The 25,027-nt window shown below is 41.0% G+C and overlaps 1 protein-coding gene across 1 annotated transcript in view; it reads right to left on the reverse strand.

Moving 5' to 3' along the window:
- Positions 1 to 25,027, reverse strand: part of SLC9A9 (solute carrier family 9 member A9) — a 2,762,771-nt gene that overhangs the window by 1,271,645 nt on the left and 1,466,099 nt on the right. The window contains exons 10-11 of the mRNA XM_078666429.1: positions 18,480 to 18,593; positions 12,395 to 12,506 (exon numbers count right to left, since the gene is read on the reverse strand). Coding sequence (XP_078522555.1) covers positions 12,395 to 12,506; positions 18,480 to 18,593 — 226 coding nt within the window. The remainder of the gene's footprint in view (positions 1 to 12,394; positions 12,507 to 18,479; positions 18,594 to 25,027) is intronic.

Here is a 25,027-nt window from a genome sequence, read left to right on the forward strand (position 1 = left end):
AATGGATAGATGAATTTGGTCGTAGAGAAATACATAGCTATGCGTGGCACTGTGGATTATGGCCTAAACCCCTGCTTATCAATTTTTTTCTTTTTTTACTGCAACACTGTCGCAATATTTCAATGTATGAAAAGAATGGAACAAAAAAAATATCTGGACATAACTGCCAAACTAACTAAGGGTAGCGTGTGTTTTCACTCGGTAATAACAAATTAAACAGGTTCCTTAAGTGTAGCATTTTCCTATTAGATACATTAATTGCTTACATCGCTTGGTTTCAGAAGCCAATTAAGGATTTCCAGTTACATATTTTGAAATATATGCAGTTTAGAAGTGTGGGTTCATTAAGTGTGACTGCTTTTGCCCTCATCAGGCTGCAGGCAGGATTAAAGGCAGGTTACTCAAATCATTACTGATGGCGTGTGGCCATCCCCCTTTCCAAATGATGCTTTTCCATGCAGTCCTTCAAAAAATGCACATACATGAATAAATGTAGCTCAATTAATATTCTGTAGGTTTCCTCATCAATGCCCACACTTGACCCGTTGCTTCAAATTAATCTGTTTTATTGACACTGCTTTTTTTAAAAATCATCATGCACATGGAAGGCCAAGTATTTAAGTTAAATAATAGTGACTCCAAAGTAACAAGGAAATAATTGCCACAATTGGACTGACAGGGAAGAAGGCAACTTTATGTTTAACCATCTAAAGCACAGGCAATCAATTAATCGAAACGCCTTTATTAGTGCGTTTTTTTACACTTGTACTTTGAGTTGTGATTGGTTGGATCCCTTAAAAAGCTGGCATATATTCCTATTCTTAATTGGCAGCAAAGAGTGGAATAAATGATACTGTCATTTTCACTTTGTGGCTGGCAGTCCCTAGTACAGTTTCTGCATGCTCCCTGAGCCCAATCAATCCTTCTTTTATATTTCAGCTTCCGGTTACTTTATTTGTCTAACATTTTCTGTGAATGTTGCCATCACTATCCACAAATTGGCTTCGTGCTAAAGAGCTCGCAACACCATCTGATAAACTGGGCTCCTAAGAAATCTAATGACTGACTGCCCCTCATTAATTTGCTTCCTGCAACAGCTAATATCTCTATCACACTGGCATTTTAGATTCCAAAAACAATGGAAATGTCAGGTTAGTCATCGCTTTTAAGTGGGGTAGTCAGCTTTGAGGGAGCACTTTCTTGGAGCTATAGGCAAAATGCCAGTTAGCATTTGGGCGCTTCCCTTTCAGTACCAACAAATACATTGTGAGCTAGTTCTTGCAGTGTGGAAGGTGGTGAAGTATAGTAGCTACCCGCAGTAACCATAATGTAGCACTGGCCCTGGTAGCAGTTTTAGTACATTACACCCCCTTGAGTAACCAACTATTTTATCGATATCAAGCTGCATTATAAGGTACCTTTTTTTCTCCATGGTATTACACAAGTCCTTTCCGTTTTAGGATGGAATATGATCTATATACAGACTTCTCATATCCTTTTATGCCTTGTAGACCAAATTTCACAGTTCCAAGAGTAGAAAACATCTACACTTAAGTGAGGAATGCTGTTTGTAACAAGGTAATGGTTGAGCCCTTATGGTCTGAGTGTAGCCACATAATTAATAAGCAGGCTGCTATTTCATTATTTTGTTATTTAAGACACTGTTCCACTTCCACCTCCTAACAACACATTGACAAGTAAAGGCCCACAGGTCACATAAATATACTACTGTGCTACTGAGTCTGTGTGTATTCTCTCTTGAATTTGCATCCAGGGATAACTGTATGCTGAAAGCATGCACCTTGGTCTATGTGGTCTCTTCAGATGTCAGGAATTGGGTCAAATTCCTAGAAAGCCATATACATTGTGCTGCTTAGAAGTACAGGGCATGAAGACTCAATAGTGGGTATAATCCCTCTCACGTTGCAGCATTGATGATCCACAGGACGGCAGTTTAAAACATTCAAAAGGTGATATAAAACCACATGAAAGCCTGTATGTGTATATCAAACAGAGATTCCTTAATGTTGGGGGTATAAGGACTCATACAAAAGATAAGTAGGCAATTCTGCTTGTTTATATAAACATCTGAACAAAACCATGGTGATGAAAAAGGACTGACAACTTTGACTCTACGGAAAACCATTTATAGGTCTCAAGCCCATAACGCCTTGAGTTATCTCTGCCAGGTGAAATGATCCCAAAGTTGGTAGTAAATCTTGTAAGTTTAAAAGCATCAGTTCACAGGGAGCCATCATGTGAAACTGCAGATTCAAAAACAAGAGAAGGACTATAAAGAATTTTTGAGGAAAAATAAAAATGTGGCTCCGTGCCCTAGGTGATCCCCTGTAATGCAACACACACCCAACACACACAAAAGTAAGCACGTCAAAATGATTTGAAGGAGAGTGCAGATCCTGCTTCCTGGGTTTTAGGAGATGTTGGGGAGGCTGTGGGGAATTCTTCCACTTGTGATGGGCAATGCAAATCTGAAGTCTCAGCTGAGTCATTCTTTTGCAGATATTTTCCTGCCCTTGGTGCAGGTCAAATACTATCAGCCCAGTGGGGCATGAAAGTACCAGGAGGTCTTGTGGCACCCGTATGGGTTCCCGCTAGCAGAGTGAGATGATCTACAAGAAACGTTCGCATGGTGGGGAAATGAGGAAAAACATAGTTACTTAGCTTCTTCTAGGTCAGGGGCTAGGAGCTATCTCAGGGTAAGCTATGGTAGTGGGAGGCCCAGTGAGGGGATGGTACCTGAGGTGGAAGGTGTAGTGTTAGTCCCCGAGGAGACAGAAGGGATGGTAGCAAGTGCCCTAGTTTCCCTTGGTGGGCTAGTGACTGACCCAGTGAAGATTAGAGAGGGAGTGGTGGACTCATTAGATTCCCAGGGTGGTTTAGAGCTGGACTCTGAGGTCAGGGTAGAGTAGGCAAACTGCCCGAGTACACGAAGGGGACAATGACCATCCTCTTGGGTTGGTGCTAGACATTTCAAGGGACTGTCACTTTGAGGAGTCAGAAGGACAGGTGGCAGAGGACTCTGCCTTTGCACTCTTCTGTCTTGCGCACTTTAGATGTGCCAGCATTGTGGTGGAAGGCCTTGAGGCCCACTCAGAAGTTCTGGTTTACCAGGCAAAGTTACAGCTTTTGTGGCCTGGGCAGATTAAGGTGAAAGGCAACAGTGTAAGCCCACTGGGGACCTGTCAAATTTTACTGAGGGGTCTTTAGATTCGCTAGTTAGTCACTGCTTCACTGCTTGGAGGCCAGAGAGTTGTCCGAAGTGAAAGGGTGTGAGGCAAAGCAAGCCCAGGGGCACTCCCTGCATGAGGGACGTCAGTGGAGCTGCCAAGATGAGAGTGCAGCAGGTTCTACAGGGGGGAGAACGTATAGCTCCTTTGGCCTGGAGAGAAAATAACATTTTCAAGGATTGGGCCATGGTTACTGGGTACTTTCTGTCAGGAGGGCACCTTGAAGTTTGAGTAGGCTGCTCTTTTGGCATGGAAATTCAGTTATCATGCAAGTGCGATGGCAGCTAGAGACCCCAGCCTGTGGGCTGTGGGTGAGGGTGAGACATCCTGCAAAGGGTCTGCAACTGTACCATTAGTGCATAGTGTCCCACTGAGTTAGGTGGAGAGAGCTTGTCCCTCTCACCTTAGGGCTCTGAGGACCCAAGAGAACATTTCCTGCCTGACTCTAAGACAGTGTTGGTGCAAGTTAGGGAAGGAGAGGTTCTAGCAGGTGGTCCTTAATGTTAGGAGCACTAGGTTAGGAAACCCCATAGGGTGTGGATAATTAGTTAATGGTGTTTAATTTCAGAAACCATTCCAACTTGGGACCTCTTGCTAGGGAAGAACACCCCTGAAAGGGGCAAAATTCTTAGCCCTAGAGTATGCTGGAGGGAATGAATGTAGGAACATAGGTTCTGACCCATTTAACCCCATGCATTTTTTGCTTTTAGACTATCCAGTGTTTGGAATTTAAATTCAAGTATGTTTCATTAACTGACTCTGACTTATTGTAAACTCTGTTAAAAGCAATTGAGATTGCTAGCCGCTAGTGTCAGCCTTTTAAAATAAGGTCCACTGCTGCCCAGCTGGGAGAAGAGGATGTGGGCTGGTTGCATATGAACACATGCCTACATGCTTGTGCACATGTGTGCAGGCCGAGCAAGTAAGACTACCGTTCAGCTTAGCTCAGTATTTCCGCACAGGTAGCTTGTCACAGAAGAAACACTTCAGGGAATGGTGCTGACCTGGTGCAAGTCTAATCTGTAATGCTTAACTTAAAACATTTGTGTGCTTCACAGTATTAAACATTATGAGCAAAATCTGCGCCAAAGTACAGTTTCACCATATTAGGCATAGTGACCAGCATGACACACTGATCCTATGGTACATATGAATTCCGAAGAAATACTCAATGTTACTTTTCTCATACCTACACTCCTTATTGCCCTTCTCATATTTGTTTGACACTGCTCCTGATTAGATTCCTGACTTTTGTTTCCATTGCAGAGCTGCTTTGCTAGATAGCTAAATGATCGGTGGCCTCCCCACACAACAGGGCCATTTGCTAGTGCTTGGGCATGTTCCTGGGAAATGAAAGTGGGTGGATGGAATCGTATTTGACAATTTCGTTTTACAGTGCACCAGGCCTGGGAGGGCTCATCCCAAGGAGAACAAAGGGGGGAAGCCAGACCTTTGGAGCCATTCCCAGGAGGGGATCCCCTTTGAAGTTTTGGATGGAAGTGACCAGACAACTGTGGCAGTTAGAGGTGTGGTTTCATGCTCCCATAGATTTTATTAATTGGACTACCCAAGTTGCCATCTTCAAAAGTTCAAAACCGCTGTGTAGGAGGGTTGAGAAAGGAGTGTAGGCATGATGTTTCATCTCAGGATTGGATGGAGGACCGAACTTCTGCAACTTTCCATCTTCACTTAAAAACCTCACATAGGAGTGTGTGTGTGAGAGAGAGAGAGAGAGAGAGAGAGGGCGGATTGTGTTGGACCCTGAGGAAGAGCAGACTCTGTCTGGGGTGCTGGAGCACTTTGGTCTTACACTGAAAACCCTCTGAGGGGCAGTAGAGGGCTGGAACTATTGGGGGCCATGAAGGAGAAGGATTCCCCTAGAACTCCTGAGGACTGCCCCTGCAGGGAGGTATCTCTCATTACAGAACAAACGCTTGACTGTAACTGTCACAAGCGAGCCCTTTAAGTGGCCACAGTGGCTATGGGATCTGAACAGTGCGGGCTTGGAGGGTATTCTCCTTTGAGGATTGCTTGGTGTTGCTGTAGGAGCCGGCAGGCTGAGGAGACACTAGGAGATGGACTGAGGAGAGTTCTTGACTAGGCAGAGCAGCAACAAAAAGAAATCAAATGGGAAAAATAAATGAAGCTTGCCAAGAACTTAAGAATTTTAGAGGCCAAGAGGCTCAATTAAACTCCGTTCTGGTGGCTGGAGAATGCCACCAGGAGCAAATTGCAGCTTACCCCATCCAAATTGGTCCAATGCAGCTTGCAAAACTAAAAGAGGGTGTTTGGTACCCAGAGGTGGGGTAATGGAGGTATGTGTCATGGCTGTTGTGCACATGCCTCTCATCCCCGAAGCTCTATAAAGTCATTGGAGAGGAAAATGGCCAGATTGGGGGGGGGCATGCATGACATTCCCCCTTATTTCCGTAAGTTGTCACCTGGGTCCACCTTCTTCTGGGGACTGAGGCAGGAATCAATGTCACAAAGCATCTGAGGAAAGGACATGAAAGCCACCTTGCTAGAGCACAGGATCACCCACGGGGGTCCTATCACACTAATGAAAAAAGGAGTAGAAAATGAGCAGCGAAATAGGTGATAGAGAGCTTACAGCACTCTAAATTGTATGGGTGCATTATACTTATGGTTTAAATGCACTCACATATATTTTATTATTTGCAGTGTTTCATGACTATTAAGATGCATTTATTCAAATCATATAAGCATTAAAATGTTGTATGCACATTTCAGTAGGATTTGTATGTATAAGAAAAGTCTATAATTCCTGTATGCATAATGTGCAGGATGACATTATACCCATATAATGTAACTGTGTATCGTTTAAGTTGCCTGTACGGTAGGCCCAACACTGCAGGTTGTTTTGAATATTAGTCTCTCCTTGGTTGCTCAAGAAATAATTAAATGAATCCTTTTTGTATGCGAAGACGGTATGTTCTCATCCTACTGCAGGTGCAGGAATTCAACCTTGTTATTCTTAGATTTTAGGAGATACCCGGAATGTCTTTGAATAAGACTAGAAGGCGAAAAGAGAGGACGCCTTCATGTCTGGCTTATCTGGGAACCATGGCCACTGAGAAGGAGCTGAACAACACGGCTCCTGTGGAAAAGTACAGAGAAGTTACAATTGAGAAGTTTATCATGTGACGTGTTGGGGGGCTGAACATGGTCTTTTTGTATGATGCGCAGGGACAGATTCGAGGGACCTCTGCATTTTCGGAGGAGAAGGAGCACCTTAGATCGAGCTCCATAGCCTTAAGCTATCAGACCCATTTGACATGAGTACTTTTTAGGAAGTCAACACATGCTGACACCTTTGGGGTATGATACAAGGGAGATAGGCAGGACCCTCATTTAGAGCAGTGTAGGGAAAAATATCTTTTGATTTTCTTCTCAATGAAAAGAGAATTGGACTCCGCTTGGATTCTAGGTTGCATTTTGATTCTGGAGTTCATCACATTATACCTTTTATGCCGAATGAAATATATTCGTAGACTCGGCTCTGTATTGATTTTCCACCACCACGTGGGGCTGACTACTAATACAAATTCAAATGGATTTTAGGAAGATTTATCTCCTAATACCTCTTGCCCCCTGCAATCTAGTCCACTTCTTGTAGTGTTTTCGCTTGTTAGGCAGGTTCGAATGAGGGGCAGTGCCTTTTCCCTCATCAATATCCAGCTATGGAACAATTTACTACTTGCTCCCTGACAATTCGTTTACCATCCAACATTTTGCGTGGCTTTCAAATATTTTGCTAGATCTGGAGTCTCACTACGCCATCAGAGATAGAGAAGGGTCTTATACCATACTTGGTAGTCCTAATGAAAGATACCACACAAAACCGCTGTGTAGGAGGGTTGAGAAAGGAGTGTAGGCATGATGTTTCATCTCAGGATTGGATGGAGGACCGAACTTCTGCAACTTTCCATCTTCACTTAAAAACCTCACATAGGAGTGTGTGTGTGAGAGAGAGAGAGAGAGAGAGAGAGAGAGAGAGGGCGGATTGTGTTGGACCCTGAGGAAGAGCAGACTCTGTCTGGGGTGCTGGAGCACTTTGGTCTTACACTGAAAACCCTCTGAGGGGCAGTAGAGGGCTGGAACTATTGGGGGCCATGAAGGAGAAGGATTCCCCTAGAACTCCTGAGGACTGCCCCTGCAGGGAGGTATCTCTCATTACAGAACAAACGCTTGACTGTAACTGTCACAAGCGAGCCCTTTAAGTGGCCACAGTGGCTATGGGATCTGAACAGTGCGGGCTTGGAGGGTATTCTCCTTTGAGGATTGCTTGGTGTTGCTGTAGGAGCCGGCAGGCTGAGGAGACACTAGGAGATGGACTGAGGAGAGTTCTTGACTAGGCAGAGCAGCAACAAAAAGAAATCAAATGGGAAAAATAAATTAAGCTTGCCAAGAACTTAAGAATTTTAGAGGCCAAGAGGCTCAATTAAACTCCGTTCTGGTGGCTGGAGAATGCCACCAGGAGCAAATTGCAGCTTACCCCATCCAAATTGGTCCAATGCAGCTTGCAAAACTAAAAGAGGGTGTTTGGTACCCAGAGGTGGGGTAATGGAGGTATGTGTCATGGCTGTTGTGCACATGCCTCTCATCCCCGAAGCTCTATAAAGTCCTTGGAGAGGAAAATGGCCAGATTGGGGGGGGGCATGCATGACATTCCCCCTTATTTCCGTAAGTTGTCACCTGGGTCCACCTTCTTCTGGGGACTGAGGCAGGAATCAATGTCACAAAGCATCTGAGGAAAGGACATGAAAGCCACCTTGCTAGAGCACAGGATCACCCACGGGGGTCCTATCACACTAATGAAAAAAGGAGTAGAAAATGAGCAGCGAAATAGGTGATAGAGAGCTTACAGCACTCTAAATTGTATGGGTGCATTATACTTATGGTTTAAATGCACTCACATATATTTTATTATTTGCAGTGTTTCATGACTATTAAGATGCATTTATTCAAATCATATAAGCATTAAAATGTTGTATGCACATTTCAGTAGGATTTGTATGTATAAGAAAAGTCTATAATTCCTGTATGCATAATGTGCAGGATGACATTATACCCATATAATGTAACTGTGTATCGTTTAAGTTGCCTGTACGGTAGGCCCAACACTGCAGGTTGTTTTGAATATTAGTCTCTCCTTGGTTGCTCAAGAAATAATTAAATGAATCCTTTTTGTATGCGAAGACGGTATGTTCTCATCCTACTGCAGGTGCAGGAATTCAACCTTGTTATTCTTAGATTTTAGGAGATACCCGGAATGTCTTTGAATAAGACTAGAAGGCGAAAAGAGAGGACGCCTTCATGTCTGGCTTATCTGGGAACCATGGCCACTGAGAAGGAGCTGAACAACACGGCTCCTGTGGAAAAGTACACAGAAGTTACAATTGAGAAGTTTATCATGTGACGTGTTGGGGGGCTGAACATGGTCTTTTTGTATGATGCGCAGGGACAGATTCGAGGGACCTCTGCATTTTCGGAGGAGAAGGAGCACCTTAGATCGAGCTCCATAGCCTTAAGCTATCAGACCCATTTGACATGAGTACTTTTTAGGAAGTCAACACATGCTGACACCTTTGGGGTATGATACAAGGGAGATAGGCAGGACCCTCATTTAGAGCAGTGTAGGGAAAAATATCTTTTGATTTTCTTCTCAATGAAAAGAGAATTGGACTCCGCTTGGATTCTAGGTTGCATTTTGATTCTGGAGTTCATCACATTATACCTTTTATGCCGAATGAAATATATTCGTAGACTCGGCTCTGTATTGATTTTCCACCACCACGTGGGGCTGACTACTAATACAAATTCAAATGGATTTTAGGAAGATTTATCTCCTAATACCTCTTGCCCCCTGCAATCTAGTCCACTTCTTGTAGTGTTTTCGCTTGTTAGGCAGGTTCGAATGAGGGGCAGTGCCTTTTCCCTCATCAATACGCAGCTATGGAACAATTTACTACTTGCTCCCTGACAATTCGTTTACCATCCAACATTTTGCGTGGCTTTCAAATATTTTGCTAGATCTGGAGTCTCACTACGCCATCAGAGATAGAGAAGGGTCTTATACCATACTTGGTAGTCCTAATGAAAGATACCACACAAGTGTGACTATCACTCTTCATAAATACCATAGTCACGCATTCTCACTCACTGTTTATTTCCAATTACATCCTCATAAACAAGGAACGTGCCTTACCCAGTAGCTGCCCTTCATACTGAAATACACCTAGGGCATAGGGTATGTTGAAGGGACACTGCTTGTGGCCCCAAGTATGCACCAAGCCATAAAATAATTTGTTTAAAAATGGCAACAGTAATGCATCCTACAAGATATGTTGCATGCATTTCCAATACTTTGTGTCTTTTTGTTCTTGCTCTCTAAATTTACCTTTAACGAAACTATGTAAAATAAGCATTACAAATGGTGTGGTACCTATGTGCGATCATAAAACCAGAAAAGGCATTGGCAATGCTGTTCTACTTTGCTCGGGGACAGGCGCTTTAATATGCACTTGAATAGGCATGTTTTCAGTGAGCAACAAAAGAAACAACCGACATTTTAAATCGATGTTTTATGTGTATTTAAAGATTGAAGAACCATAATGACTGAAGTGCGAACAGAGGACACATGCTCATAAGATAATCTGAACGGGGGTTGTGCCAAGGAGGGCACAGTAAGCTGACATCCAAATGCAATTAAGATAAATAAAGCATTATTCTTGTGTGACTCATAAGTGCTGCAGGAACATTATGCTATTTACAGCTGCCCACATACAACTTTAAGGACTCCACTTAAACAAGCTCAGGAGTATGAAGGTTTACACAAGGGGGTTGCTGCTATATGAAAGTAACGTGAATATGTATTCAATCGGAATTGACAGTCTGGCATTCAACCCCAAGAAATAAAATGTAATACTAATATACAAAAATATTCTTGCCAATCATTCTAGTTGTCAAGACAAATGGCAAAGATCCCAAAAATTAAATATTCATTCGGGCAGAATCCAAGCTCGTTCACGCTCCAATAGAAAATGTCACCACTTGCAATCAGGGCCAAGAGACATTTTTGTGAGTAGTTTCCAAATGCGTTTGTGTGGCCACATTTATCTATGCAGACTAAACTGATAACCTGTACCTGTAGACAATGCTGGGCCAAATGATGAAGCAAAGAAAATACAATAAAGTTACAGTGTAAGACTGAAATAATAGCGGCTAACTGTTCACCGGCATACATATCTTGAATATCCCCGTCATGATAAGAATAGTGTACTACTGGCTGTCTAGCCGCCTTGCTGGCAGGGAAGATAAGGGCCAGATGTACGACCGCTTTTTGCAGTCGTAAACGGGAAATTGCCCTGTTTGCGACCGCAAAAAGGGGTCCTGACATGTTCAAACGATACCGACTCGCAAAATAGCGTTTGCGACTCTCGCTATTAGAAAGTGGCACCCGTTCCTAATAGCGAATCACAATGGAATGTACCATTGTTTTGCGACCGCATTTGCGGCTGCAAAACACTTGCAGTTTACCACCTACTTTAAGTAGGTGGTAAGCCATTTGCAAACGGAAAGGGGTCCCCAGGGAACCCCTTCCCCTTTGTGAATGAATGCGAAAATATTTTTTAAGAGCAGGCAGTGGTCCCATGGACGACTGTCTGCCCTTAAGAACAGAAACAGAAACATTTCATTTTGCTTTTTTGAATGCATCCTGGTTTCCTGCATTTTTTTTTTAAAACCGCTTTATTTAAAAAGTACTCACAGACATGGTGGTCTGCTGACCCCAGCAGGCCACCATCGCTGGAAGTGTGAGCCATTCCTAATGGGGTCGCAAATTGCACCAGCCTCATGAACACTAATGGGCATGCAATAGGCAGCCAATTTGCGACCCCATTAGGATTCGAAAACAGTGTCTGAAACACTGTTGTACATTCCAATTTGCGAATCGCAAATTGTGAGTCGCAAAACAACGCAATTTGCGACTCGCAAATTGGTAGGGTCGTACATCTGGTCCTAAGTGAGTTAAACTCTCGCTGCTGAGAAATGCAGTGAGCTGTAAGTGATGAGTTTGAATCCCAATGCCATGACATGAAGATAATGTAGCTGAGCAAGACAGCACCAGTGTCGAACAGGTCTTCATGGCAACCAGGCAGTGTCAGAAGTGCTAGTCTGACCGGCCAGTCCGTGGGCTGGTTTTTGGCTGTTTGTGGGTGTGTTTTAAGGTCTGTTGGGCCGGATTTACCTGATATTAAAACAAACATTGTTTGCAGCAAGCATACCCCCATGCAGTCGCCCATACCTTGCAAAATACTTATAGAGAGTGTCACTACAATTTCAAAACCACCCAGATTAGCAAATGTGCGCCACCCTTTATTAGCTATTTTATTCTCTTATGAGGGCAACTTTACTTTTGGTGCCCGGGCGTATTTTCTGTCCCAGCCCGACCCTGGACAGCACCGTAAGGTGATACTAATGAGAACTATGCAACATGATATAATTACAAGAAATATTTGCAAACTATTAACTTGGCTACAAATCTTCCATTAATGTCTAAAGTCCCTCCAGCTCACATGAAATAAGGATAGGCACTTAACATTTAACTGCAGAGGCATAAACAACTGCAAACTCTACTCAATTTCAAACTTGATTTTTCTCAAAATCAGCGAATAGATTGCATGGAAATTGAAAGCATAAACTACATTTAACCTCAAAATGCGATTGAATTTTCAGCCTCTGTTTTGGTATTTTCATATGTGTTTGTTTTGTGCCTGATTGGGACACCATTGATTCCTCATTCCGAGTCGTGCACAGTGAATGACCCTTCGCTAGTCTTTGTTTTGGATATATGAAAATACATCCCAAGGAAGCATGTAGTTCACCATGTGGTTTACTAGTAATAGGAGATAGGAGTAGCGTTAGCAGCTTCACAGTTCGTTGTTCTGCTCTCATCAGATAGTGATTGTTAATTCACGCCTTATCCATCAAGATATGGAGTTTGAGCATACTAGACCATCCTCAATATGACTATCACCTTGCATAACGAACATGCTGTAGACCTGCAAAGATAAAGATTAAGGAGAAGACACATAGAAATGTGTTGTTTCATGAGTCGTACTTGCCTGAAAACATCATCATGTGTTGAAAATTCCACGGAATCTTGTTTTTCCGTCCCAAATTTAGGATAAAAGAAAGTGGATATATGTTGCAGGCTCGTGCAACAAAAATGGCTGCCTGTGAAGTATAATTGTTAAGAAAAAAACCAGGAGCAGAGAATGCTTTACTTCGACCAATATTTAACCAGAAGGGCATCAGGGCGTGCAGGCAGGCTGTAAAATTGTGCTTGAACCCAGAAGAGATCCAGCTAAACTGTCGACTTACAAAGTAGTTCAACACAGTGGATGAAAGACTCAAGCTCAAGCCACAGGCGACAGGAGAATAGCAAGCTGCTAGACTGTTTTTAACCAACACCTTAATAGACCACACTACACGTGGGCCGGTCTTGTCCACTCCATGCTTGCACCCGAAGCACAAGCACTTTATCTATAAAACTGAGATTTGATAGGACCTCCATTTATAGTATAATAATAATAAGTTCACTATGGAAGACAGCATTTTAAAATGTATGGTACAAATTTAAATAATGAACGTTTTATGTATTTTTAACGCCCGGGTTGTTTTAAATTGTGAGTTTTAATAACTGTATAATAAATTACTAACATGAGCAGAGAATGCTTTCACATTGCATTTACAAGAAACAATCATTTTAATGTCAAATACATTTTTAATGAAATTCAAATCAATAAGGAGATAGGACCTTTAAAGAAATTCAGGTTCCTAACATAGTAATTTTATTCTTCTCTTGATTACTAATCTCTGGAAAACAACCTCCACACCCGAGTTATACTGTTCTCTTTTAGTTGCCAAACCCTGACCATTAGTCCAGTGTTGTGATTTTGGACTATTGACTCTTTCCTGAACTTATTATCTAACCCATAGTACTTTGTGAACTTGCTGTTATCAAATATTGACATTTCTTGTATTTCTTTTTGCATTGAATCCTTAAGACCTTGCCGAAGGAAAGCCGGTGTATCTTTCATTAAAATGTGGTAGTTCAATCTACATTTAATACAGAACCCAGTAAATGATCGTGATAGTACATTTGGATGTGGGGCTTTGCATCTACTCCAGTACTCAGTCTGTTAGCCAAATAAATGTTTTGCATAACAGCCCTTACAAAGGCAAAACAATTTCATGCATTACATTAAAAAGATTACGCATCTAAACATAACTGTATTTTTGTATCCAGAATAGGCTCACCCTAGCCTCATGATTACAAATTCTTACAAATAGCAAAAAATCTATTTGAATCTTTGATTTGCTTTTGTCTACCACACTGTCCATATTACATTGTACAAGAGTGGGCATGGATAACAAGTCAGTTTTAAGGTACCACTTCATTATGTTAAACACAAAAAGGCAAACATTATGGGCCTAATTACGATGTGGCCTGCCTTTCCGAACTCCATCGTGGTTTCAATTCCAACCGCCTAATTACAATTCAGGTGGTTGGAATTGAAACCGGCTGGTCATGCCGGCTGGATTCTGATGGGCTCCAGTCAGAGACTGAAATCCCAATGGCCAGCGTTTCCGCCGTTGGGATTACGATACTCACTTTCCAACAGGCTTTCTATGCCAGGCTTTCCGACTTGGAAAGCCTGTCGGAAAGCGAGTCTGGGGGGATCCGGTTGGGGGCTGAAGAGGCATCTATAGTACCCCCCTGTTCATCCCTGCACTGAGAGGCAGGTACCTTGAGGTGCCTGCCACGCGGAGCAGGGATTAACACAATTTCCCATTTCTCTATGGGAGCTTGTGCTACGGCCAGTTTAGGGCTGTAGCACAAGCTCCCATAGAGAAATGGGAGTATGCGATAGCACTATGTGCGTTAACATTGTAAATGCGTGTCGGGACCAAAGACCTTAGGTCGGTCGGTCCCGAGACCGCAACAATGTCGGCCGGAGGCAACTCCGACAGACATCGTAATCGAGCCCTTCGTGTTTCTAAAGACTAGAAAGGGGTTCTAACCAAGGCAAGTACTGATATATACTTCATTCTTATAACAGAGCTTTCTGTCCCATGCATGTGTTTACATCTGCCAGAAATCCGTTTTGTGAATTCCTGGCAGATATAAAAAAGTAAATTAGGCCAGAAAAGTACATTTATGGCCAGAACTTAAGAAGAATTTGGTTTGCAAGATGCGTTTGCATCCTCAGCTATCGGAAGGAATAATGGTACAATTATATTATGCCTTAGACCTTTAGATATTAAAATGATCATGATCAGGGGAGATGGGCTTTACCAGAATTGAACTTTAATAATATTTTAAGGATTTTTTATATTTATGGTCCTAAACATGTAAATGTAAAGTTTTGGAATTATACAGGTTCTTAGGTGATGAATTAGGCTAATGATAATTTGATTATGGGAGGCATTACAATCATATCCTGGCAGCCTTTATTGATAGCAATTCAACATTTAAGTATGTTCCAAGTGCTGTGCAACAAGCATTCAAAAAGTAATTTCAAAGGCAGCACTGAGAGACATGTGAAAAATATGCAACCTGGACATTCGTAAATGTACTTTTTGTTCCTTGGTGCATGGTTCTCACTTTAGAATGTATCATATATCTATGAGGAAAAACATAACATACATCAGTTAAAATCTTAAACTCTGACAGGTGCTATTTTAATTTTCAGTCATGAATTCCTTCTAATAAATGAGCTACTACAAAGAAGTGTAATATCAATCTGCTAAAATATACTAAATTATCTGCAGCAAGTGAATTCTTTCCAACTATTTTTTTGTGATAACTAATGTTAAATACACTTCTTTGCATATTGCTTGGGATACATTTGAGCTGGCTGCCAGAGACTACATAATTAACTTTGTCTCAAACAAAAGAGAACTGTTGAAAGAGAATCTTGAGATATATTTCTAAAATATTTTTAAAAGTAGAATTTTTTATTTTATAACTAATGCTACAGTTGCACTTGGTGATGTTGTAAAGACCAACATTGATTTGATAAGAAATTGACTTAGCATGGACGTGGATATCTGTTTGAGCCAATGCCAGATAATATGGAGGTCAGAACAAGTCTGATACAATGTTTGCTTATCATTTAAAGATAATGAAGTAACATTCACAAATTAACTCTATATTGAATGAAGGAAATAGTTGTATTTCTTTTAATATTGAAATTTTAAAGTGGTTTGTTAAATTTTATAAACTTTTCATGGTCTTGAAGTGGTTCTCTATGCATGAGAAATTAAAGTCATTTTTTCATCAATGCCAAAGATTTTATCTGACAACTTGCATACGTTGTTATTAGAAAGATAAAGCTATAGATTCAATTGCTAAGACCATCGGTTTTCCCCACAAAAAACAGATATCTCCAAGACCTAACAAGCGTCCAATCAACTTTCTGATACAGTTCTCCAACCGGCTTTTCCTCAAACTATTTATTTATACCGTCATATTTTTTTAATGAAAAAGTTGCATGTGCCTTCTCAGAAAGAATGTTGTGATTAATTCCAAAATATGACTCTGACCCTGCGATATATAAAAATAACAGGCAAATCCCATTTATTAACTTAGATAGTAAAATATTTGCCAAAATACTGACAGGGAGATTAGATACTTACTTATCTAATTTCACTGAACTCAAACAGACTGGATTTATTAATGGACTATGTATGTATTTATTTATTTATGTAGTTTGTAAAGCGCCCGAATCACCTAAGCATGTGTTTTCAAATTCAGACAGAGAATCTATTAAATTAACCACTGAAAGCATTAAACAAAAAAGTTAACTTAGTTATTAAAAATGCCCCCCCACCCCTAATATTTATTCTGGATGAATGCAAAAAGATGATGCTGGTCTCTTTTATCAATAATCAATTATCTATGCTTCCAGTTGACTTACCCAAGATTTTCTTTAAAAGAATAGGTGGCATTCTTGCTAAGTTTATTAGATGATAAAAAAATCAAGGGGTGGGGTTGATTTTCCCTATTTTTATGCCTCCAATGTATATGTCTGTTCAGGTAGGGCATGTGTTTGGATTACTGTTTGGATTACTGATGGCAATTTGCTAGCTAAAACTATTTGTTTGAATATAGAAAACGCTCTCATACCTCCCTTTTCCTTTAAATCTTTGTATGCCATAAAAACCTAATTCTGGTGTACTCATATTTTCAATACTCTCGTCATCTTTTGAGGCCAAATTTATTATGAGGCCTCTGAAAGAAAATAATTTTTCAATTCAACTATTTTGTATAATGGTAAAGGTGTGACTAACAATAAGGTTTTCACCTAAATACATTGCGATTGAAGGGAATGTTATAAATTAGCATGTTAAAGATGATACAATTTGTTTTTTCACTTGACTTCAAGATAGGTTTATACTATCAGAATAATGTTGTAGTAGATTAACAACATTAGTTTAATCTTTTAATGCATCATTAAGTTATTAGATGTTCATGTGGATAGTGTGGACACTAAGGCCCATATTTTTCAAGGTTTTGCGTCACCCTTGCGCCACGCATGAGACACAAGGTCAATGCAAAACCTAAATGAGATTTACCAAGCCATGCAAGGCCATGAAAGAGGGTCCACGTGAAGAAGATGTTGAACATTCACCACATGGACAGACGGAGCCGTGAACAAGATTAATAGTGGAACGCTTGAGGAGACTAACAGCACAATATCAATGAATGTACCTGTTTGATACACCTAGTAAACTTTTATTGCATACGCCCAATCACAGCTATTAAAATGATGGGCAGTAAATGCCTCAGAAGGTCTATGAGCTACTCCACTCATAGTCTGTAGTTTGCAATCAGTGCCTGATATACGTCAGCATTTTGTCGATGTTAGCGTATGCCTCACCTACTATTGCGCCGAAGTGATGAGTTTTCCCAACAATTATACTAAGGATATGAAGTGGCTATTTTGAGCGTGCGCTGAAATGATCTCAATCGGTCTTGTGAAGGATTTCCATCGCTGACCTTGGTACAATGGGTTATTGTTGCATGCCGTCAGCAAGGTGCAGCGTGGTTGGGTTCAGGTGCTGTCTCCAGCTCGTTTACATGTTGTGGGATAGCATTAGGCATTGATACTTCAGGCATCTGTATTATCCTGGGGTTTAGTGCCATCATCTCTTTAATCTCTAAAGGCAGAAGTAGGTGTACGCTTGCAGTCCTTGTGCAATGCCCCATGGCTCAAGTATCTTTCGGAGTTTCTTGTAACTTGCAGGGACTTGTCTGCTTATTTTTCTCATGGGATTACTAGAACTAAAATGACCAGGATGGAAACTGCTCATGGCACTGAGACCTTGAGCCTTCCATTGCAGGACTTGTCACTTGGATACCTTTGCCAAATGACTACAGGTATGAATACAGAACTCTCAACGCTGGCATGAAACAGTTCCATTCCCTGTTTCGTAACCAGAAGTTGCAACGTATAATAGATGAGGTATGTTATTATAACCTACAAAGGCTCGCCGTTGCATGTGATTTTTTTTTCGGGTCAAAAATTAAGTTTGAGAATAATATCAATGGATTACTTTCAGGGGCAACATTTTGAGGGCTACATCTTTTCCTTACATCTCAAAACCATGCTGGATATTTTTTTCAAAATTATCTTTTCATTTAACATGTTAAGAGTAACCCTATGTCTCCCCAACCGTAACATTCTGCTGTTTTATCCATATATCCAACTCTCACTTTTACAGGAACTATATACTTAACCCTAGTCCTAACTGCAGCTCTATTGCAGGGCTATCCCTGAACTTAACACTCACTCTAACCATTAGTTTTATGTAAATCCTAACAATAAAGCTTTACTTTTCCCTAACCGATAACTTTATACTAAACCCTACAACTAAAACAGTCACATTCCCGCTGGTATGACTTCATCAGAAAACACTGACGTCAGAGGTCATGTGATGCCACTTTCACTACCCCTGCACATTTGGTGAATCGATATCCATATTCATCTCATTTTCTGAATGTAATATTTAGCTATGCAACCAAACCCTATGCCCCTTATTTCCATAGATACAGAGGCTTGTAGCAACAACTATAGAACCGTTTTTTGGAGGATAAAATGGAACCAGAAAGACTTCAAAATAACATTAATAAAAGGATACAAAACCACCACAAATGAAGAGAGCGTTGAAGATGTGGTTTTGGAAGGTAAATAGTGCAAGTCCCATGTAAGCGAAGATGAAGTTTTCCGCCAAGAAGTTCATGAACTCAAAAAGCTGAAACGAAGCAAACACAAAGCTTTAATACCAGTATATTTTATATAAGGATTAGCACATGAATTTCTTCATCATATCATCAAAATAAATACTTTTGTTAGAACCACAAACAAAACCCGAAACAGTGTTTTTGCGTCTCTGCTTTTCATTATGAAATGGGTAGTAGTGGCATGATTTGTTTTTCCACATAAAAAAATTAAATAAATGAATGTACTTAGTTAACAAAGTAGAATAAGGCCTTAGAACCAGAGAAACTCTCTTAGACAATATGGATATGTACATCAACATTAACAAACATTGGCAAAAGGACTGGTTATTGTATAGGTTAAAGTACGTTTTCATAGGTTATGTTTGTTCATGGATGAATCAGAAGGTGGCAATGAGAATGTGTAAATGGTGCAGTCGATGCACGACTGAAGAAAAGTCTGAATGAGTCTGTGACTGAGTTCATAGATGATAGGTGACTGAGTATATGGATGGATTAGTACAAGGATGAATGGTTGGATATGTGAGTGTAGGGATGGGTGGGCTGATTAGTGGGCCATACAAGAATGGATAAATAGATGAGGGACTGTATGCAAAACTACACACATGTAATATTACATCAGCAGTAGAAATGATGTAATAAAATGATAAGAATTACCACTTTACCAAACCAACTGAAATAAAGCCAGTGTAATCTTTACACCAGGGCCAGCCAGCCTTGTGACAGTAATTTCCATAGTATACAAATATTTACCACCTTTACGCCAGTGCAATCATTATATCAATGGCCACTTGCTCACTCACCTAGTATACACAACTAAGACGTTTGCAAAGGTTTTTACAAATATATAGGATTTCAACCACAGCCCCTTTTCTAATTTGGAAAACGATTTCTTTATAGGTGCGGCCTTGCCCAAATTGAAAGTAGATTAGAATGCTACTTTGGATGGTAGCATCACAAAACAAAAAATACTAAATGCCATCGATTATATGAATAATGAGAAGGTCCTGGGGAAGACAGAGTCAAAGTCGAATTCCATAAGCGAAACCAGACCAAGGCATTGGTGCTGCGATGTAAAGAATTTAAGAAAGCAGAAAATAAAGATCAACTGAAGTAAGATTTTAAGCACACAATCATTTAATTCATGTCTAACTGGGGAAAGATCCGCTCCTTTGTACTGGTTACAAGACAATATTGCTCCTGAATGAAGACATGAACATTTTAACCAACATATTTTAACACTGATGCTTGTATTAATCCAAACCAGTTTAAATTGACCCCTTGAAGGTCCTTGGGGGCACTATAATGACATTCCTCCATCTGCTGTAGCAGGTTAGGATGACCAGGAAGAAAGGTGGCCCTATCCTTGGATGCCAAAAAGGCGTTTGACTGCATCGAATGGGGCTTCCTATTCAACACCTTGAAAAGGGCTGGATTTGGATTGTGGACAACATTATTTAATATAATTTGCTAGATATAACTGGAACCCACAACACAAATAAGCGGAAACAGTTGTATATCTGAGGAATTTGTAATACTGGGAGGTATGTGGCAGGGATGCCCACTATCCCCTGTTTTATTCATACAGGCACTAGAACCACAAACTGCCAAAATACAATACTGTTCTAATCTACAGGGCTTTGAGACACCTCTGGCCCCACAGAAAATTCAGTTGTACACAGAAGATATAATGTTGACAATCTCAGACCCCGTTCCTTTAATTCCTGGTATGACTTCGCTATTACACACATTCTGATGTGACTCTAGTTACAAAATTAACTAGACAAAGAGTGAAAAAGTACTAATTTCCAAATTCATTGGTTTCGAGTGGCCATTCTTTCTGATGGGGGCCGCAAAATGTAAAATATCTAGGTATCCCTATTAGCAGAGGTGCAAAAAGCATTGTATCTTGACTATGTTAGGCCCTCACTACAGAAAACCTTGGCTTATATCCAGATAACAAAAAAAGGCTAGGGGCTAGTCAGTACATGCTGCCTGTATCTCCAAAACAGTCCCACCTCAAAACCAGGGGACAGTTTAAGGGAGTGGTACAGTTTAAGAGAGTGGTATTTTGGATATATCACACTATAATTGACCTGCTGTTCTTAAACCTGATGGTCAAACCATTCAGAGCATATTGACAAAACAAGCTATGTATTCAGTTCTCTGACAAGGATGGTTTCAAATTTTTGCCCTTGCATGATAAAGGTCTCAGAAAAGCTGGTCCTGAATTCCGCAGTCTTGAAATATTACATGAGTCGCATAGGCATTATGGAAAAACAATATACAAATCCCTGCTGCAACGGTTAACATGGAGCAGTTTAACCGCAATCTTCATTTTCAAATCTACTCTCATCACGAGACAAGCCACGCACGCGCACTTTCCTTGTTCAGTCACAGGGCCGGGTGCAGTCTTCCAGCGAAGCTCCCGGTGTTCGTGTTTTTCTGGAGTGACGCGCATGGCTGCTTCAACTACTTTGTCAGGCTCTTGTGGGTTTTTGGTGCACAGACGCACCGTGAGCCACTCTGCAGCGACATCGAGAGCGTCCCGCCATCTTGTGGTTGGCGGGCGCTACTGTATTTTCGTTTTGGCAGTTCCTGTTTTCCCCACAATTGCCTTCCACACTGCTTCATTTTACCAACCACAGTGTTCGTGTTTATTCTCAATGAAGTTTTTGGGAAATCGACATGAGGGCCAGGAACAACGCGGTGTCTTCAAGACGACTTTAATATTATCTGCGATCGTCGATTTTGGAACTTTATTGCAAGAACCTCCGTTTCATTGATGTCGGAGGTATAGTACTTGGATTATTGTTCCCACAGATGAGCGAATGCCTGCTACACGTTGCAACCATGAACTCTGCTACACGTTTTTTTTTTTTCATATGCTGGCTAATAGTTGTGATTCTGCCTTCTGTTTTGATTAGCAAACAGAGCAACCGTTTTGAAAGTGACTTTAACTTATAGTATTCTTGGTTGCTGAACATTACTCCGGATGGTGGGTACTGTGGTACGTGTCCGCATTCTCTCACTTTTGACATTGAAACACTGGATGGACATGGTGTTTTTTTCTGTCTTCTTGTTACATTATGGTTATTTAACTTCAAGATATGTCTATGTCATAATGTATTTCAATTGGGAGTAAGAACACTCAGCAGTGTGGCGCATTGGGGCATACCAATTTTAAGATGGGCATGTTTTATTAATTTTCTTAGTGTGTTGTATCTAGTAGCTTTTCTTAGGATGGGTCTTATATTAGTTTTTGTAGTGGTCATCACAGTTGGTCCTGTACCCATAGCATGGTTGTTAGTAACAGCTCTTTTCACAGTTATGTTTTGTTACCCCTATATGGTAGTATGTAATCTCCAAGGTGCTTGGCATTGGGTTAGTTCCCATATTGGATCCTGGTTAATCCCTCAAAAACGGGGTTGGACATGGGTTAGTTCCCATATACATGTACCTAGGATAACCCTTATGCGAGGTTGGATGTGGGTTATTATCCCTGTTACAGTTGCGCGCAGTACAATAGTACAGCCCTTTACGGGTATTCTTTGGGTGACAACCCATTTATTTGTGTTTCCCTTACTCTTGCGATTGAAGTCGCAGGGTATTCTACCTTAAGCACTATTCTATGTTATGCTCTTGGGCATTTGTGTTGTGGGGTCTTTTTCCTTTTGCCTTATAGGTTTCACGTTACAGTATATGATACAAAATGCTACGTACTGAAATATGTTTAAAATTTCTCTTTTTAAGGGGGATGGGGATATTGCTATTCAAATGTATGTTTCTTAACCATCTTTTCTTCACTTAATGGTTCTTTCTTCTGTGATGCTTTATCCTCCTTACTGCATCCTAGAGATTTGTACTATTATTGATTTTTCTTCTATCTTCTTTGATGCATTGTCCATTTGCTGCATCTTTGAGATTCGTTCCATTACTTTACCTGTGCTCAGTTCTCTCAGTTCCTTTTTGCTTTTGTTTAAGGAAAAAGGGATAATGTTATACCCTACTTTCTTGAATAACATGTACTCTAGCCCTGCTGCCTCTAGCTGCTCAGCCAGAGTGTGAGTTGGCCATTGGAATGTTGGTGTGCCTGTGATGCGTGGAATGCCTAGGGGTCTGAATGGGATGAATGTTTGCAGTTAGAGATGGGCTGAGCAGCTAGGCAGGCTGCTCCTGGTGGGGCTGGTACCCCACTAGGCTGACTGGAGACAAGACAGATGTATCCTGAACTGAAGATTAATAAAGAAGACCTAAATATACATCCTGGCTTCTGGTGTCCTTCTACATAGGACACAACAAACTTACATTTGTAGTTCTTACTCTTCGAAGGATTAAATGTCATGAATTTTGTTTTGGAGCTGTTAAGCTCTAGTGCACGTTCCTTACGAAAAATTATTAAAGTCAGTCAGGAGCTGCTGTAGACCTTTAAGATATTTAGAAATCAACAAAGTGCCATTTGCGAAAAGTAGGGTGTGCACTCTCCTACCTGTCACTTTCACAACTGTCTCGGTCCAGCCAATCCACTACACTTTTTATGTATAGTGAAAACAATGGGGGGGTCTGAACACATCCTTGTCTGACCCCAAGCAAAATTATTTTAGGGTCGATGAGTTCCTTCTCTCCCAACCTGCCCCTTGCATAATTATCTTTGTGCAACCAGATGAGAATTACCAGTAGGTTGGGCGGAATGCCCATCTTGTCTGAAGTTGACTAGAGTGTAGCCCTAGGGACTAAGTTGAAAACTGCACACAAGTCAACAAAGGTGACACAAAAGTGACCTCTGTTGAGTGCCATAGCCTTCCAAAAAATGCCATAAATGTGAAAGAACAGTTAGTACCGTATTCACACCTTGCCTGAAGCTCAGATATTATGTTATTCTCATCAATCCAGTTCAGAAGGTGTACTAGAACCTGCCTACAGAAAATGTTCTTTGAAGCATCAATTAAATTAATTAGTCGATAGTTACTTGGAATGCTGTACTGCCCCTTCTTATAGATTGGGATAATCTCTACAGAAAGCCCAGATGCAGGGTTCTTCATGCCCTTTAAAATGGAGCTTCAGCCCAAACATCCAAATGTGAGTTAAAAAGCTCATTGGGGATCCCATCAGTGCCTGGGGCTTTCCCTGGAGGACTGAACTTAATTGCCTCAATAGCCTACCTGTGCTCGAATTTGAAAATGTCTTGGCTTTTTAGCTTGCAACCAGCAAAGAATCAATACCCACCCCTCTGTGTCCTTGCTACAAGAGCACACATTGCTAAAATGAACTAAACAATACTCAACTGCCTTCTTTCCACCATTTTCTCTTGAGGCCAGGGCAGTCCAAAACCATGTGTTATCAGTAGTACCCATAGCAAGAGATAACTCATTCCATAGTGTATTTTCATAATCCCTCTTGGCATTTGTCAGTTCTCTTTTATAATGTGCCCTAGACAGCACAAGCTGGGCCCTTTTTTAGTCTGTTAACAAAATCCCTGATTTAGCCACCCTTCAGGCTTTGGTGTACCATGGAGCTCCCTACTGAATCTTAGGGGCCTACTTATTATCCTACGCCAAAAGATCTCTTATACTAGTTAAAAACACTTTATGTGTCTTTTTCATTTCAGGCCTCTCACCCCCAGTGACAGACTATCTAATGTCTCTACCTGATCCTTAACCTTTTTTGCCACTATCCCCAGGACCTCTGGGTGCCATTTGACCCATCCCCACCTAATAGCTTTCCCATTATTTGAGAACACTACATCTCTGACTTGTTCACAGCCCTGGGTTTGGGGGGCATTAGCTTGGGTACCCAGCAGTGACAAGATAAGAGCATTGTGGTCACAGTCAAATCGTTAAAAAAAACAACCATATTCTGAACAAATAATCAACCCTTCAAGCTTATTAAAAATTAGTAAATTTGACTAGTATGTCCTGATCTGTTATATGTGTGTCTGCCAGCACTATCTGACCTGGTTCTCCCGTCAGATGGTCTGAGATCAAATTTTAGAGTATATAAAGGCAGCTGACTGCCCTTAGAGACCATTTCACTGTGGGGAGGTCTATAGAAAGGATACTCCATTTCAGGTCCAATTCTGCTGAAAATTGTAAGCCGGGGGACACTAGTGGTTTGAAGTAACGTACAGGTCACCAGCAACTATAACCTCCCTTTTTTCCTTTTATTCTGTGAGGGAATCCTCTAAAATGCTTACAACTTTGGTGTCTTCATTCTGACACCCTTCCCAATTATACACATTAGACAGTATCGGAGAATTGCAACTATGAAAATCTACTCTAACTGCTCATACATCCAGAAAAGTAAATGATCAGACTACTATTGGGCATTGCAATTCTGTTCTTATCCATATTGCCAGGCCCCCAAAGGTCTTCCCCCTAGGCAAATTATTGTTTGGGCAAAAAATTAAGTAAACGCATTTCTAATAACTGGGGAAGTGCTCCAAGTTTCC

Source organism: Lissotriton helveticus, chromosome 11, assembly GCF_964261635.1.
Source record: "Lissotriton helveticus chromosome 11, aLisHel1.1, whole genome shotgun sequence".
Classification (NCBI taxonomy): Eukaryota; Metazoa; Chordata; class Amphibia; order Caudata; family Salamandridae; genus Lissotriton; species Lissotriton helveticus.